This window comes from Labrus mixtus, chromosome 14, assembly GCF_963584025.1.
Source record: "Labrus mixtus chromosome 14, fLabMix1.1, whole genome shotgun sequence".
NCBI classification, from domain to species: domain Eukaryota; kingdom Metazoa; phylum Chordata; class Actinopteri; order Labriformes; family Labridae; genus Labrus; species Labrus mixtus.
In genome coordinates this window covers 11747779-11766878 of record NC_083625.1, presented here as the reverse complement: position 1 = coordinate 11766878, position 19100 = coordinate 11747779, and the positions used below count along the sequence as shown (strand labels likewise).

Here is a 19100-nt window from a genome sequence, read left to right as displayed (position 1 = left end):
TTTTAAACTTCATCCTCCCTGGATTTCTTTGGAGAAAAGCCAAGTAATAACTCTCGAGTGTAAATGCAGGGGAGAGGAAGACCGTTATGTAGATGATTAATATGAGCAAGACAGTGCTTTGATAAGTTCAGGCTGCCAAAATCAGCATGAGTGGAAACTGTGTCTGCTGGTTTTCAGATAAGCTTAAGTAGCTTTTATCCACTGCAGTGAACAAAGTGAGTACGCTCACAGCACCCATTAGATTTCAACCTCGAGTATGATGTAATTTTGAATGAAAAGAAATTCACTTTGATGCTGTGTTAAGACACTTGTTGTTATCCTGTGAAATACCAAAACAACACATTTCATGGAAGCTTTTCTCTGTACAGTAACTTATTGTGTTGACACAAAACAAAAAGGGTAACTCAATTATGAAGAGTTTGTGATAATGAAAATGTGACAATTAAAAATGTGTGCTTCAATGTTTAATTAATTATGGGACCAAAAGAAAATGAATGTTCAATTATTTTGTATAATGAATAATCGTTTTAGCCATTCTTCAAGCTACTAATGTCATATTATGTCATTTTTGTACTGGTTTGAGATGATGATTTACTTTATGTGTGAATAGACGTACTTCCATCTGTTGGTTTTCTGAACTTCGGAGGAGATTTAGTTGATTCACTTTGTATTTTCACTTTGTATTGATGACTTCTACACTACATTAAGATTGTAGAGACGTTGAACGTAGTGATTGTGCCGTTGCTACTGTTGGTGCTGAACTTAAAGAAAGAGATCGAATTTAAATGTTTCATGTTTCTTGATTTTTTTATTCAAATATATTCTTCTATAGAATTCTAATATTCTGTGATTTGTAAACTTTTTTGCTTTAAAAAAAACCTCATTTTTAATTTTATTCATTCTGTTTTTGTCTTCTTTTTCTCCCTCTATGAAGCACAGGGGTATTTCTGAATATTTTCTTTATAGGAGACGTATCAAGAATCCACAACAGCCATTGTTTTCTTCAGCAGTGAAAATTAAATCATTAATTAAACTCATCTTATTCGGAATATGTATGATGCACATTACAGGAAACATAAGCCTTTCTGGAAGGGTTTGGTAAGTGAAACAGACAAAAATAAATTCGGAGTTACAGTCATATGACAATGTCACACTCAATGCAACCATCTTTTGTTTCCAAACACATAAATCACCAGTATGTTGCCTGACTATTTTCACTGTAAGTATGAAGGCTATGAGAAAAGTCTCAGAATAACCAGAGAGCACAATAAAACAGAACTAAAGCATCTTTTCACACTTTTCCCACCACTGTATGAAAGAAATGAGACGCTACTGACCATTCACCTGCAGCACATGTGTCTGATAGAGATCTTCATAGCCGTAGGCATGGCAACTGTAGTTCCCCATGTGTATGGTTGTCACCTTGGTAATATACAGGGACCCATCATCCCCAAAGTCCTGTAACACACGGAAAGAGAGGGAAGAAGAAAGTTAAGTCAAGATAGAAGAGGAGGGAGTGGTGGTGAAAAAAATCATGAGAGAGAAAGAAGAGAATGGGAAAAAAAGAGGAAGAACAAGTGTGTTTGTAGGAGAGGGACTAGGTGAAGGATGGGGGGCAGGAAAGAGCCACAGGGAGTGAGGGAGAGAGAAAGGCATCCTGATAGAATACATAAGGACGCTTGGAGAGGGGATGCACACAACAGCAGGGAGTGATGGGAGAAGACAAGAGAGAGAAAAGAGTGATGTGAAAAGGAAGAGGGACCATGAATCAACGGTATCCCTGTTGAGCTGAAGCAGGCGTTGGGGAATTTGAGCCTCTCACCCTCATCACGCTGCCTCAGCCTGATAAATGGCAAGGGTTAAAAATATAAAGCCCATTAGGTTGATGAATGGAGCGGGTTGTTGTTGGTGCAGCGTGCGACAGTCACCAGGGGGTTCCAGCCACAGCTTAGGGCGGATTAAGGCATTAAATAGTTTGCTGTCCCACCAAGTGGCAGAGCAGATGTCCTGATGCGGCTCAGTCGTGACATGGAAACCACAAACGGCTGCTTTCTTTCTCAGAGCTTAAGAAATCTCCGTGACCCGGTGGAGAGTGTCTTAGTGACATGAGTGTGAAATAACTTTCATGGAAGTTTAGACAGCTTCTAATGTTCCAAATTTAAAGTTGAAAATACAAGAGCAAGGGCAATCACAAATGAACAGGTGATTTGTGATAAACCACAAGTATTATATGTCGAGCATATTTTCATGTGTAAAAGTGATGGTTCCTTCTTCTCTGCTATGATAAAAGGTACCTCTAACCAATGAGTCATTGAAATGGAGAATTGAGAGAAGTGTTTTAATTCTTTGACTATCGTCTTACCTGATGTTTGATATCTCACAGGATAATCAAAGGTGCTTAACATATACACTGTCTGCTTTGTGTAGGCGCTATACTGTAGTATAATGCGCATAATTCATGAAAGTTATAATATATCTCGTGTTTCTAAGTGAAGTATATAAATAAGAGAGCCTCAGTAATAATTTCACTTTTGTTGGAAAGTGAATTGGCCAAAACTGGGGATATAATGTAGTATTGCCTTGTTTGCCTTTCACGTGTTCACTTTATGTTCACTTTATGAGATACTATATGGTATGAGAGTTTGGTTATCTGAATGCAACTCCATTCTTTATTAACTGAGCCTGCACTGTGTGTGGACGTCTGTTTTCTAGGTGTTTGTTAACGTTTTGGTTCATGAGGTGTAGAAGTGCTACAGAGACGGACGGAATTACAGGCTTTTATTTTAAACCAGGTTGAATTATACACTAATGTGGTGGAAAGACTAGTGGATAAATGATGCCTTAAGGTGGCCAGCAGCCATGATCAAATGAATAACATTCAAGTCCCTCAGTGAAGTTTCGCTTTTAAGATGCAAATTACAAAGCCTCCTCTGACCTATTCTCGAACACTGATTCTCAGAGCTTTTTTGTACCACTCAATATAACTGATGCAGTGAACATCAGCTTGCATAAACTTAAAAGCCTCATTAACTTTGTTAAGTGGTGAGATAAAAAAAAAAAAGAAGAGCTGTCCAGTTATTGTTTTTCATAAAGGAAAATATACATTATTCATTTCATTTCTGAATGAGTCAGTTTCCAATCCCACGCAGTCAACAACTACCTCCCTGATGGACAGTTTCAGCAGCAGCATAAGTAGTTTCAACCGATTATATTGCGGTTATGTCTGCGCCTGTTTGTAGTTCTGACTATCTTTTTTGCTCTCCTTCAATCAAACAGGTCTGAACCCATCAGTATACAAGTGCAGTTTTGCGAAAAACTACTCCACTCAAAATGTAAAATACCCAGTTTGATTGAGAGTAAAAGAAGGAGAGAAAGACATAGAAACAGTGCAGAGGATTGAGAGGCTGGGCAGAAACAAACAGGGGAAGAATAAGAAAGACTGGAAAAAGAGCAGAAAAATAAGACTGATTGTAATAGAGGTTCAGCTGTCAGGTTGAGGGGGAAAAAAGATGTTATAAAAAGATTTCAATCATCGGTGTACAAAACTTCTGAAAATCAAGCGTGTTTCCAATCAACACAGTTCAATAGAAGAAAACAGAGTGCTGACAGGCTGCTGACAGAAAAGTGAAGCCCTGTGATTGACTGATGACCTGTCCAGAGTGTACCCTGCCTCGCACTACGGCCCCCCACCTGCCTCTGAAGGACAACGTGTATAGCTAATAGAGAGACAGAGGACCCTCCCTCCACTCACCCCGTCAAATATTTGACCTTTAGTTTTTAACGTCAACTTGAACAAAATGTTCAACAACAGGCTTAAAAACATGCATCTCCATTCTTTATTTATTTTTTTTGTTTGTTTCCATCTTTATCGTATTCTTCTCTTTATTTTGCTGCTTTTAGAACTTTCTTACAGTTTCATTGATTGGTGCATTATACCTTAATGGAGCTGCTGGATATTGGCAGACAGGTCATCTACTTTTGCTGCTTTCAGACATAAAAAAAACAGCTCAATTGTGATTTTCAAACTGCCTTATTAGTTTATCATTGGGCATATTTTAAGTATAAGTACTGTACACATTACACTTTTTTTTAAACTAAAAAATGCACAAATCCAAGCAATCAAAAATACATTTTATCCTCCACCATTTACAGACTTTGCAAAGGTCGTTGTTCTTTCTGGAACTGACATCTGGTGTGCGCAGAAATTCAGAAATTCATAAATAAATGTTGTTTAAAACAAATTACTAATGTTATTTATTTTCTTTAATTTAGGGATTCTTTGTTACTGTGACAACAATAAACTCACGCAGATGGGGCTCCTCTCTCCTTCCTCCACTCAGACCACTGCAGTCTGTGGAAATTCATTATGCACGGTCATGAGCCTGGGGGACCTCTGCTGCCACCACCTCCCCTCCAGTTTCCACCTCAACACTTGACATTGTTTATCGGCTCATCATCACAGCAGACCAACAAGGCCGCTCATTAACATGCAATTAGCGGATAGTGATCCGGAGGTGGGTAAGGTAAGGCCAGCGCTGTGCTGTCACCTGAGCAGATGTGACTGAACAGGAGCAGGGCCACGTAGTTCATTAAGCAGTGAGCAAACTCTAACTGTGCAGTTTCATGGGGAGTGCATTTAGGGGAGGAAAACTTTTCTTTATTGTCTGATCCTTGGATTTTTTTTTTCTTTAAATACTGTCAGCTTTACTTTACTTTTCATGTTCCGTCTTGCCCCGGGCAAATCATGGTCTGTGGCCTCTGGCAGCTTTACACAAACCTGTCAGCTGCTGGGTTCTTCTAATGTCCACATGCACACTTAAGTACATTTGATTATTAGTGTCCATCCATGCATCCATTATCTACTGAATAGCACTTTTCCCCGTTCAAGGTCATGGGGGGGCTGAAGCCGATCCAAGCTGTCATTGGGCGAGAGGCGGGGTACAACCTGGACTAGTTGCCAGTCAATCACAGGGCTGACATGTAGAGACATATTACCAGCCACACTCACATTCACACCTACGGGCAATTTAGAGTCACCAATTGACCTAACTAGCATGTCTTTGGACTGTGGGAAAAAGATGGAGTACCCGGAGAGAACCCACGCATGCACGGGGAGAACATGCAAACTTCAAACAGAAAAACGAGAATAGAGCTCCAAACAATTTAAAACAGAAATAATATATTCAGATTAATTTGTTTCAAATTGACTATAATTTGTTTTTGTGAGGAGCCGGACACTTCAGTCCCTTGCTGCTTGGAGGACAAGCCAACATACATGGTGCATAACCTAACCACTAGGCCATCATCTCCTGAGGTCTATGTGTCTTTACAGTTATTTGAAGTTCTTTTGTGACCAATGAAGATAATTTAATCATATTCATATTAATATGACTTGTCTACACATGAGCTTCAGTTATCATAACCAGACGGATAAGGTACATGTTGCTTAGTAAAAAAAAACAACAACAACAGTATTAGAACACTTACATTGATATCCTCGAGGTCTAAGAAGTTAAGTATGATGCCGTTTCTCTTCCAGATGATTGGCGGGCGTAGTGTCCCCTGGATGGCACAGGTGAGGACAGCACTGAGGCCCACTGTTACTGTGGAGACGCTGATCTGCTGGTCCTCAGCCAGGCTCAGCTGCACCACCTCTGTTAGGATGAGAGCATGAAGGGAAATGATTGGTGTTGGTTCCAGAGAACAGATTCCACAGGAGCAAATGTGAGACGAGAATAGGAAGATAAGATGAGTTAAAAAAGAGAAAGAAAAAAATGACAACTGAGATTGAGGGTGCTGATACAGTAGAACTATAGCCAGGCTAAATACATTTCTAAGCATCCATCTCATTACTAGTGGGCCGAGGAGATAAACACCTGTCCACTGGGGAGGGATATCCAGGATGAAAAAAGAACCATGTGTTAGAGGACACACAGCTAGCCAAATATCATGCTTCTCATTAAGCGAAATTTATGATCATTGAAATGGCCATCCGAATCAATTCACCTTTACGGCAAATTAAGAATTACTCTTCACCGGTTCCCCTCGGCACAATAAATAGTATCTGTGGACAAGCTGTGTGGTCACGCTAGAAATCTACAGCCACAGTGTGGGAACTTTGTCATCTGCTGAACATTTTTCTCATGTCAGTGTACATTTACAATGAGTCAGGTGTTTTAACTATCCATGTAGCGGTGTCTTGGCACCAGAGGGGGCCTTTTCAGCGGTTTGTGCCATATTTCCTCACAGTGATCGTTTGACCTTGCATTGCACTGCACTACATCACTTGTCTTTCTCCACTGCTTTATTTTGTGGTCTGTGCGGAAACTGAGTCTGTTTTAAATTAGGGTTTGTGTCAATCTGAGAAAGGAGTATTACATATTCCAATGATGCAGAGTGAATGTGGATGTGGACCACGTGTGCACTGAACTGCTAAATGTCAGTGTGTGAACAAGGGTCAATATTGACTGGGGACAGGATATACCTGGATCAATAAATAAAGAGGCCCAGACTCCTGGTAGAAATCTGAATGGAGCCATTGGAGCCTTACAGCGTGCAAAATACACAGAAGGACACACAAGCACACACACACAAACCAACACAGTCAATTAATGGACTAACACTAGTCAAGAACCGGCTTTTACTGAAACCTTTACAAAAAGGATACTGAAAAAGACAGAAAAAATAGGAAACAAGAGCAGGGAATGGTATCTGTAATTATGTTTGGATCTTCAACATACACAAATGTTAGACATTTTGTGATTTAGAAAGTAATCACTTATATTTTAAGGAAAAAAACCTTGGAAAGCAACATAACAGAACATTAAGCAGACTCATTTGAATATCAAGAGAATTTCCCTGACACAACAACAACAACAACAACAACAACAACAACAGGTGTTGTTTATTTATATCAGATCCTTTGATGAGCAAAGCTGTGTATCATTAAATATGTACACAACAAGTGTACAACACAGAGCTGTTCTGTGTCAGGATGAATTACAGCAACGTAAATTATTGCTTTGAGAAGCTAACATTAATTTTTACCATTTTCCCCTTCAACATGTTTGTGCTCTGGACCTTTTGAGTTTGCTGACCTGTGCTTCCAATTCTCAGCACCCCAACTCCATCAGATCCATCCCTACCCATAATGGCATGAAAATGTATACGCAAATAAAGATCTAACAACAACAAACACTGGCTTTTATCAGAACTTGAAGACAGAAGGCCAGTATCCCAAAGTTTTACTTCTACGCCCGGAAAGAGACAGTATTGAAATGTCAAAACAGATTTTAAGTAGACGGCTAACAGACTTTGAAATGTTTGTGGGGAACCTTCTGTCCAGTTCCAGACTTTGACAAACGCTGTTGTAAAGTACCCCTGGATATTAGCTGTCTGTTTGGCATAGCTCGCCAGGTGATAGATGTATCCGGGGTGACAGCTCAGTCTGTCAGTGATATTTCAGACTGCCTTGGGTACAGTACACTGCCAGATCCAACAAAGTTATAATTCAGCAGAGCGGTAATTTGGGTGGCAGAACAGCTTTGAGTGCCATGTGGACAGATGAGGGATGAAGGGCATTGATCTGACATGGCTTGGAGGGCTGGTTTCAGGGTGGCACTGTGAATTTCAACCACATGACTGCTCACATTACATTTCATACAGAGCATGGAAGTAAGACTTGTACGGGCTGCCATGTCTTGACTGTTCAAACGGACATTTATACAACTCTTTTTTGGTCTTGAAGTACAGCTATAACTTTGGTTGTATGCTAATGAGGGCCATTTCTTCAAAGTTAAATCAGAGCAGTAATAACTGTATACAATAGACTCTGGTAGATGAAACAATGGCTGCTGTTAAGGATGATCATTTTAACTATAGTAGGACCAAATAATATTGTTGTAGTAGTCGAAGTCGTTCTTGGTCTTAAGACCGGTCTCCAGACCACTTTTTGAAGTTCTTGAAGGTCTCTGAATTGAAAGCATTTTTACTCGGTCTTGCCTCAGTCTCAGACTGAGCAGACTTCGGATTTTAAATCAAGACCACCACTGATAAGCTTTTTTTCCACGTCATTACGCTGATTAGTAGAAAAATGCCCCTTTCTAAAAGAACAAATAACTTTGTAGTTATAAGTAATAGTCATTTTAAGTGTAGTCATTTTTATCCCCCGGTTAAAATCCCACAACCTCCGCACTGTTACGGTCTAAGTGAGTGAAACATCCCCTGCACACAAGATGATGATTTTTCAGTGATATTTATGGGCTTGGTCTTGTCTCGGTCTCGATCACTAAATGTCTCGGTACTCTGGTCTCGGGTATGTCTTGGTGTTGGTTGGTGTGGTCTTCACTACAACACTACCAAATAAGCAAGTGGTGATGCTTTAAAATTAGGACATAATCTTGAGTCAGAGATTTGACACATTAACAAAAAAAAAACAAGAGAATATTTCAGAGTCAAATAAATGTTGTAACAAAGAAATAAAAGGTTACTATTAAAGTTATTTGTAGGCTTTGTGTTTTTGAATGAGTCATGTACAGTTCATGATATATCGCCAGGTGAGTCTCAGACTGCACTGTTTTTAGCAGGTTTTTGGAGTGAATACCTTCATTTCTCTGTTGTAAAGATTAAGATTAAGATTTACTTTATTGATCCCCGCAAGGGGAAATTTCAGTTTTTACACTCTGTAGTCATGCAACACACACATATGCTGAAATATACACACACATGCACAAACAGGATCCTATGGACATGCACTAATGGAGAGATGTCAGAGTGACAGAGCTGCCCACAGCAGGCGCTCCTGAGCTGGTGGTGGGGAGGGGGTTTGGTGCTCAAGGGCACCTCGGCAGTGCTCAGGAAGTGATCTGGCACCTCTTCAGCTACCAGATTTGGTCCGCACCGGGACTTGAACCGGCGACCCTCCGGTTTCCAACCCAGGTCCCTACAGACTGAGCTACTGCTGCCCCGTGAAGCAGCACTGACAGCGGTGGAAAGATAACCTTCAGCTCTGAGCCCCTAATGCAGGGCTGTAACACTGCTTTCCACAAACTAAATCAAACAGGAAAAGCACAATCAATTCAAAACTGTTTGAATTTTTTGCAGGTGCTCTCTGCCAACCTCTTATACGAGGTCAGTCTAAACTTTCTGCTGATATATTAGCCCTCAGTTTTAATGTCTGGCAGGAAAGGCCAGGGTAAAAAAAAAAAAACACCTAGCTTTGTGAAAGATGGAGCAGTGGTGAAATGAATCCTGACACCATGAAATTAATCCTGATGCCATCCAAACCCTACCCAGTGAGATTACAGTTAGGAGACCAAGCCAAAAAAAAAATGCCCTTACTTTTTATTGGATGAAAAAAGCTGTGTAGTAAATAGTTAGAAAGTTGGCTGATTACAGTTGATATAATTTATTTTGGGAAACTGTAGTGGAAAAATACTATCTGTCTGTCATCCTCATTTGAACTTAAAATATGTTTGTGCGTCATTTAGAAATTAGAAACTGTTTCTCTGTATGGCCTGATGATGATGGGAGAGTCATTAGGGGACAAACAAATGGCAAATAATCTGCTGTTGCTGAATAATTAATAATAGCCATCACTTGACAGGAGATTGTTCCCAAAGTTTTAAAGCTTCCAGTCACGGTTAATGAGTTGAAGAGACTGATAATCACACATAATAACTTCAGTATTATGTTGAGAGAAAGAACCTATTTTCCAATATTTTCTTTACAATGAGACAACACTGTTCCCCCTCCATTAACTTCAGGGGCTTATGGTGCTTATTTACCTGTGATAAAAGTACTAAAGTTATGATATATATAACTATACAAACACAAAAAAATGAGAAAAATATAAAACTGAAAATCTGTTTCAAATAGGCTTTTCCTTTCAACTGGGGTATGGTCTGTTCAGGACAGGATTTAACATACACATAGGCTCAGGTTTTTGGATTATTTTTAAGTTGATGTTAGCTAACTAGTTAACGTATCCCATTGTATTTGAGAAAGTCAACTCAAATCATATAATCTAAATGACACATTAAGAATTTAATCTGTGTAAAAGCCTGAGTGCAAACACAACATATGTCCAGATGGATGACAGAGATAAGCCCCGTAAAGAGTCAGTTGTTGGGGGTCTCCCAGAGAAAAGAAAGTCCCCTTGCGTGACAATTTCCATTGCGTTGAGCACAACGTGCCGTTTCTGTGCAGCTGCGTGTAGCTCTTTCTGACATTTGTTTTCACCTTGTTTTCACCTTGTTTCACCGGTACAGCAGTTGAGCCCTCAGTCTGTACAGTAACATTGGTAGTTGGAAGGTACACACACCCACAGCTCAGAACCAATTCGCCTGGAGTCGCACTGTGCACCTCTGCTCGCCCTTGTCTTTATTCGAAGAGTGGTTTCCAAAAAAAACAGCCCTCCAGAAGCTTTATTTACTAAACAGTATACAGTGTACCACGGTTCGCTTTAAATGCATGACCCAATGTGGGAGAAAAGATGTGAAATATGGGCACCACCAGCCTGGTCTGCACTGCTGTCTGCTGTGACCGTGTACCTGCTGCCTGAAGTTAAATGGCTGTAATGATTGTGTATCTTTCCTGAGGTGGCAGTTTCCTGGGTTTTGGTACCAGCAGCACAATGTTTTTATATATTTTACCATGCTTAGTTTCAAACAGACGTTTTACTGAGAGCTAACATGGAGTTAACCCTATATGTTCCACCAGTTTCTATAACACGTATCATCTTTAAATCAACACTCAAAGTTGAGGGTCATATTGTGTTTGAAGGTTTGACAAAGGAGCAGGGGGGGGGGGTGAGATAGGTTTGTCATTTATTAAGGTTACAGACATATAAGGTCACGTGGGAACTTGAATAACTGTTACTTCATAATGTTTTTTTGGTAAGATTTATATTTTATAACCTATTCGTTTGATGTTAGCATTGTGAACAGCATATTTGATACATTTTATTCAGGTCAGTATTTGAGGATATTTTATTTATTAAGTGAATGAAACTGAGTTTTTTATTTAAGGAACACGAATGAACAAGGAACAGAAGTGCATATTTAAGGTTCAACGTTTGAATGTCTCTTTTTTATTCTGTGTTTTATCTTGACATATTTAATTTATAAGGAACACATTAATGACCCTCAACATGACCTTGAGAAGAAGGACTAATTAGCACAATCTCCGGATGCATCAGCGCCTGATTTAGTTTAAAACAATCCCAAGGAAAAACTTTCTTTTGCAAATTAGCAAGGCTATGATTGAATACAAATACTATATCTGCTCATTGAAATAAACATTCAGTAGAAGATTCTGAACAACATTCAATGACAGCTGTTGACACTTTTTGGGAAGTTCCTAAAGGGTATGAGCTTTGCAGCTTAGCCATAATAACTACATTCATGTTCAAATCAAAGACAGAGATTACTTCCACTTTGAGCAACATAAGAAATGTTCAAACATCCTCTCTGGTTCTGTCCCAATTCCCACATGACCCAGACAAATTACACATCCACAAGCAGTGCCTGTTCTGCCCCGGCTTGCTGGGGAAGGTTGTCAGGACATTATCTAGCTAATGATTCCTGCAGCTTCCCCATTCTCCAAAAATAGCTTCAATGTGTAAGTTAGTAATTGTCTTTCAGGGGAATTCAGGAGCTCCACCGATTGATCAGCGCTGCTAACTGAGCTATGGGCAGGCTGACAGGGCCAACAGGGAGAATTCTGTATCCAGCTCTGGAGGGAAATACCGTATACTTAAAGTGAGGGAAGAAAGTAAAGAGAGATACAGGAAAAGTAGAGGGAGAAAGATGTAAATACAGAGACACAACAAAATATATTTAATAGAGGGAAATGGAACCAAAATGTAAAAAAAAATCTGTAATAGGATAGAGAAAAACAAGCTTAAATGTGGGTGAGAAACAATATAATAAAGGATGAGCAAACAACAGGAGAGAAGACCATACCAACAACACGGTGAAATAAGAGAAGGAGTGCAAATGAGTGCGCATGTTAGACAGGAAGAAAGACTCATTTGATGCAGAGCACGTAGCAGATCTCGCAGGGAATAACTAATGTGGCGAGCTGAAGACTGTGGCTCAGAGAGATGTCCCCTTCCACTTTTAAATGACAAGCCTTTCGTGAGCCGGAGTAAGACATCAAGCCACAAAGCAAAGGAGCAGAACGCCATGACTTTTTTTTTTAGCAGGTAAGACAGATAACATCCTGACTGCAGCATACAATAGAAGCAGGAAAGAGAGATAGGCGTTGAGGTAAAGGGAGCAAAGAGGAGATAGAGAAATGATTGAAACAGAGTTACAGGTGGAGGAGTTGAATATAAGGAGTTTGATTCGAGGCCGAGAAGCACAGAAAAAACAAGCAACCAGCAAGTAGAGATGAGTCACGTTTATTGCGTCATTTAAAAACCATCGTTTCTTATAAAACAATGTTTCACCCTTTAAATGATTAAAAATACTTTTGAACCAGCAGTTAAGTTTCCCCATCAGATTTCTTCAAGTTTACATCTAGATGTCTTTTTGACCACTTTATACTCTAAATCATCAACCATCAACATCAACCACAGCTATCAACAACAAGTAGTTTAATGAGAGTGCACTCACCTCTACATTGAACCTGAAGCACAAGAAAGATCTAATTGAAGAGTTCCCAGTTTTAATCAGGATTTAAAGTCAAATTGTTTGCAGTTTTACATCCCAGGAGGAGAATTCAGCTTTGTCACCAACTTGTTTTACCAGGAAAACTGGGTGCTGGTACTCTACATGTTAAGCATGCAAAGTATTTTTACATTCTGACTCAAGTATTTTATATCAATGAAGTATTAATCTGAGACATGAATACAACATTTCTGCAGTTGTTTAGCTGTCTTTATCTCTATAAAGATGTACAGATAAGATGAGCATATAAGGTTAAGAGTGACTTCCAAATAATTTAATAGATTTGCTAAAGAATGATCTCCTCGGTGGTAGGTTGGAGGAAAGTTTGTTTTAGTCAAACGCAGCCCGGATGTCGTATGTTAAATTGGATTGACAGAGGCTGTGCTGTAAGCTTGTCAAAAATACTTATCACTTTGGACAGAAACTTGCCGAGCTGAAAAAACTTCTTAGAATTTTAAATACATTTTGTACTTTTATTCTCTGTCGTCTTTACTACATCATTCACATAACAGTTTGATAGAAAGTCAGCTGGTGGTTATCCTCTCTGTGTTTAACTGAATATTTTATTGTTCTTCTTGGATCTGTGTCTCTCTCAAGTTAATGGATGAGAAACTTTCAGTCACTCACATTACTTAATGTGGCAAATGTGCCTTCAGCAACAGACCCTGTAGCTGCAGAAATCTCTTCACAGAGCGGCCCTTTTGGGAAAACAACACTTTGCATGTCATGAAACATTCTGTTCTTAAGTTTCCTCAAACAACCCAAACCCTTTGATTTATATCCACAGGCTTTATGCCTTGTGCTCTCGGAAGACTCCACAGTTATAGTTGTGAATTTGTCACAAAGATTTAAACTTGAGTGACAGCTAAACTGCACATTTAGATTGATCACAGTCTTCAGTGACCTCTGACAGATGATGGTAGCCGATGTAAAAATATACATGTTGTCTGGTCAGATTAACTTGATCTGAAATGGGTTACCTAAGAAACTCTGGCAGGAAAACAGTCATCGAAACCTTATTCATTTAACCTAAAATGTGTATAGACACTATTACCAGCATGATTAATTTTTTAAATGTAAACAAATATATATTTTTATGTCACTAGCAACTGGTGTAAACTATTGCAGGTACAAAAGGGGGGTAAATCTATAGAGTCTGGAATAAATGTTTGCGTTAAATAAGTTTTCTTGTCAATAGTAATTAGAACAGTCTGTGATGGCCCAGCAAAGGAACATGGGTACACACTTGTTTATCAGATGGTTTACTTGTGTGTGACCCATTATTTTCTGATGACAGTCATGTTGTATTCCAACCCCCCCCCCCCCCCCCCCGTCTAACACCTAAACCTTGTGCTCCTGTTAGTAAACACAAAATCCTTAACATTTTTAAAAACTTTTTAAACAGTTTTCTGCTGCTTTTAATGATGTCGCTAAATCTGAGTCTCCTCTTTGTTATAAAACCATGGTGAGTTTACGCCTCCTGCAAATGCATCATGTTAACTGTTGCTCCGTTTTAAAGGATATGGTCTAAAGCTAAACATAAACCCTCATTAAATGACACCCATCTTTGCTCCAGACAAGAATGCAGGAGAGCTGAATGAAAATGGAAAAAGATAGACCACAGGTATCCTTTGAAATTTAAAGGGAAAGTTGGAGCAGATACCTGAAAATAATTTCTCAACTTTTTGGGGGGGACAAAATACTGTTACAGGATTTCGAGGCCATTTCGAGGCTACAACATCCAGGGCATTGCAAACAGTAGCTTTGCCTCTAGTGTAGTCCAAGCTCATTTTAAACATGCTGTACAGTGCAGACAGTTTTGAAGAAATCCAACTTGGACAACAGTCCTCTCCAATTACAGATCTATTTCCAAACTCCCTTTCCTTTCTGAAGTCTTGGAGAAAGTTGTTTTATTCCACTACAAACTTTTGTAGACACAAATGGCATCTTTGAAGTGTTCCAATCTGGTTTTAAAGCACTTCACAGCACTGACACAGCACTTTTTTAAGTTTTTAATGATATTTTATTAAGTGCTATTTTTTATACTTTTAGATCTCACAGCGTCTTTCGACACTATACCAAAATACACACAATTTCTCGTCTGTAGCACTGGGCTGGAATTAAAAGTACCGATTTGGAGCGGATCAGATGGACCCATCTGACAGAAAGTTCTGTGTCTGCCTTGCTGATTTCACATCCTCTTCAGCCACTCTTCCATGTGGAGTCCCCCAAAGCTCAATACTTGGCCCTTTTTTAATCTCCTTGACCATGCTTCCACCTGGGGTCCATTCCTAAAAAAGTATGGAATCTCTTTCGCTACAATATGCTACCTGCCCTTAAAAATCAAACACTAACACTAACACTAACTAACACTTTTAGACCGTTTTAAAGACATCAAAGCTTGGATGGCATTGAATTTTCTTAAGCTCAATGACATCAAGACAGAGGTCGTCATTGTTGGACTGAACTGAGGATGCAACGAGATAAAGTCCCCTTTTTTTACAATGATTTTGAGAAGGTTATGCATGCGTTTATCACAAGGCGTCTTGATCACTGTAATACACTATGTTGGTGTAAGCCAAGCCTCTCTTAATTGACCGCAGCTGGTTCAGAACACTGCGGCTCTATTTGTGACTCGTTAATGGAAACATGAACACTTCCCCCCCCTTTTTCAGCTTCACTCCACTGGCTCCCTGTGCCTTTTAGGATTGGTTGTAAGATTTTATTATTAACATATATATCGATGAATGGGCTTGCTCCAACCTATCACTCAGACCTTTTAAAACCTCACCTTTTATCACAGACACTCAGAACCACCGACTGACCGTTCCATGGTCTAGGTTGAAGCTCAGGGGCGATGATCCTTTTCAGTCTCAGATCCAAAGCTCTGGATTGCTCTGCCTTAGCCGTGTTCGGCTGTCCCTCATGCTGCCTGTTCTTAAATCATACCTTCAAATGCACTTTTATGCCTTGGCTTTTGGCTTTGTCTGTCAGATGCCTTTTTTTCCTATTCTCTCCTTTGGTCTTAACACTTTTTCAGGGTCCTTTTGTTTTTACATTGGTCCTTGTGTTTTAATGTGTTCCATGGTTTATCTTTTTGATTGGAGAGCACTTTTATGTTTTTAAATGTGGATCAATAAGATATAATTGTGCTAATGCAAATTTAAGTGACAAACTGTATTGATGAAATTACCATATGGGCTTGTGATTTTCTAGCTAAACCACTGAATCAAATACCTCAAAATAAAGGTAGTACATCACATTGACAAAAAAAGATCCAATATTTCTATTAAGCAGATGTGCTCATTGATTTGCAACACTGCCCACATCGACTTTATATAACTGCAAATAATAAAGGGACAGCTTCCTCAAGATCAACTGTTTAGCTAAATTTGTTAATATACACATATTTGTAAAAAGCAGCAAATACACAGAAAACAACAAAACTATGGGCTCATTTCAAATATCTGATTTATAAAGAATCTGTACTCACACCAGATGTACCATGACATGACTGCCTGAGATAATGTCACAGTGAACACTATGACCCTGGTGGGTTTGTACAGTACATGAAGGGAGACAGGCCCCCCCCGCTGGGAGCCCACAGTGTGTACAAATGATCCCAGTGTGCCACTGTGCATTCAGTATGAGGGCTGCTCTCAGCGGGTGGGCTGCAGCCATTAGCAAATATATCATCCATGTTTCAAGCACACTGACACTCTGAATTAATGATATGTTGTACATCACATCCTGAATGAACCCATTTTTCTGAGTCAATCAATAACTGGGCACACTGCGACAGTCAATTCTATGCACACACTGTATATCAGCTCACTTTCCTGTTTTGCACATTCATACTGTTCATTTACTGTCCCTCACTCTTATCTTGTATGTACACACAAGCGATCCCCTCTTCTCTCTCTCTCTCTTTCCCCCACACACACACACACGCTTGTTCATATATACATAGAAGAAGTGAAGCCCTCTCTGAGAGTGCTGGGTTGGTGATTATTCATGGGAGGGAGATGGGGATGAGCAATCAGCGGCCGTCTCATTAATCACACTGGATCCAGACCCTTAATCTCCGCTACAGGTACAGAGGAATCCTCTGCCGCTCATCATCGCCCTCCTCCTCTCCCTTACTCTGCCTCACTTTCTCCTCCATCCAATGTCTCATTTTCTCTCTCATGCTTTGTTTGCATCCTTGGCTATTTCTCTCTGTCTTTGTCCTTCTCAGAGTCGCTCACACTCATGATAACTCAGTGACTCTCTGACTGCCTGTCAGTCTTACTTTCCATCTGTCCTTGGTTTAATTCACCCTCACTTTCTCTTCCTTGCTGTTCCCTTAAAAGATCCATCTTTTTTCGCTGTCTCTCTCTACGTTCTTGTAAAGGCATGATGGTGCTTCTTCTCAAGCAGGGACCCTTAACTAGGCAGAGACAAAGCCTTGTTAGGATCACAAAGAGAGGACTGAGAGGAAGCTATTGGAGGAGGAGAGAAAAGAAGGAGTGTGTGCGTAGGAAGAAGTTTTTTTCCCCCAAACAGTCTGTTCCAGGCTGTATTAACAAGCCAGGAGCAGCAATTTGGCAGGAGATCTGGCTCTGCTTCTGCATCGGTATCTGTATAAGCGTTTTAAAAAAGAAATAACAGCAGCAGGACCCTTTGTGCAATGCTCTGTGTTATGTCATGATTAGAAGTTCTCAACAACTTAATGTGTTGTTCTGCCGAGGAATTTAAATACAATAGTCATTGGTTGTTATTTTAGCGAGTTTAATAATTTAATGAAATTGCAATCTCTTGCTTTATTAAAAAAAACAGGCTCTTGAACAAACAATGATGAACAGTTACACTCCTGTCTTCTGCAGAACTACAGAAGCCAAAGAAAATTAAAAATCCGGAAAAATTATACATTTCTTCAGTACGCTGTCTGAGTAGAGTTGATGTTTTCAAAAAATAAATTCAGAAATAAATAAACAAGACTCACTAAAAATAAACCTGCTATTGTCAACAATATTTAGTTTGCAGAGATATCCACAGCTGTTTTCCTGGAACAGCACATTTCCAAGGCCATTAAAAGGGAACAATAGTCACCCCTGCAACACTAAATGACCAATTCTGCAAAAAACATCCTGCTCACAACAGAGCCAATTGCTGAGGTGGGTGTTGCTGCTTAGCACCTGAGCACATTGCTGGGCAACAGTGGATTTACAGAGGACGAGGCTCAATAATGAAGCGCCATCAGTGGCGTAATAACAGGGCAGAACTCTCTTTACTGTGTCATTCAGTCCTTGAGGGTGGAAGTAACCTGTTGGGGGAAATGAACAGATTAATTGCCTGTCTGGAGGGTTCATGGACATGTTTACTTGGAAGTCGACCTCCAAACTGTCATCTTATTACTATGCACTCACTGTCATTTGTTGACTATAGCTGAGTCTGATGTTTGAAAAAGTCTGTCTAATGCCAAACTGTGATTTGCCACCGAAACTGTTAAAAGGAATCTTGCACCAAATCAGCTTATAAGCTTGTCACACCTCATGACTTCTCTCCAACAGCTTTTTCAATATTTCACGTAATATGACTCCTGAAGGTCAAAGATACAGCAACCCTCTGGCATTATCAAATTGCATTGACTGAGATGAAAGCGAGCTTATAGCCTGTCATGTTTTTCTTGACATTTCTTTTAGTAGAGCTATACGACAGGCCTGTGCTTTCTTTCAGTCTTCTTTTGAAGACAGCTCTGTCCTTTCCAAATTCGCAAAGGTTCTGTCACTGTATGAAAAAAGAGAGTCAATTTGTTTTGACTCTTACTTTCATAGAGAAAAGCTTGTAGCAACACCTTAAGAAATGAAAAGCTATCTGCCTTTAAACAAACTTGGGTAGGTATTAAAGTGTATACACACGCTTTAAACTAAAATGTTCCTTATTGCATGAGCAAGTTTTTTATTAATCCAGCCTGTTTTCTAGAGCACAGGTCGTTTTCTATTGACTTGAACAAAACATGTAGTGGCTTGTATAACTTCACTGTCTGTTTCACACTCTATTAAAAGCATACCGTCTTGAAAATAGGGTAAAAGATGTATGAAAATATATGATGAATTTTTGGTAAATCTCACAGCTAGGCTTAGAAAATGTTATCTTTATCTTTTGGTGTGATAAAATGGATATTTTAAGTCTCAAAAGGCCTCCTGCTCTGAGAGGCTTAATGGAAACAAGCTGACAGTCTGGAGCTAATCTCCCATACTTCATTTGGCCGAATAAGACCCAATTCATTAAAGAGTACTCTCATTTTGTGGCAGCAAAAGATCTCTGACAATCTGGATAATCTTTCATCTTTATGGAAACAAAGAGAGACCCCCTCCAAGAGGACACCCTCTCCTCTCTACATCCCACCAACTATATATTGCCGAGGCTTTTTCCTGACGGGGTGTG

General features: G+C 39.6%; 1 protein-coding gene across 1 annotated transcript in view; it reads right to left on the bottom strand.

Moving 5' to 3' along the window:
• fstl4 (follistatin-like 4) overlaps positions 1 to 19100 on the bottom strand; it is a 191667-nt gene that overhangs the window by 26906 nt on the left and 145661 nt on the right. The window contains exons 7-8 of the mRNA XM_061055081.1: positions 5488 to 5654; positions 1338 to 1458 (exon numbers count right to left, since the gene is read on the bottom strand). Coding sequence (XP_060911064.1) covers positions 1338 to 1458; positions 5488 to 5654 — 288 coding nt within the window. The remainder of the gene's footprint in view (positions 1 to 1337; positions 1459 to 5487; positions 5655 to 19100) is intronic.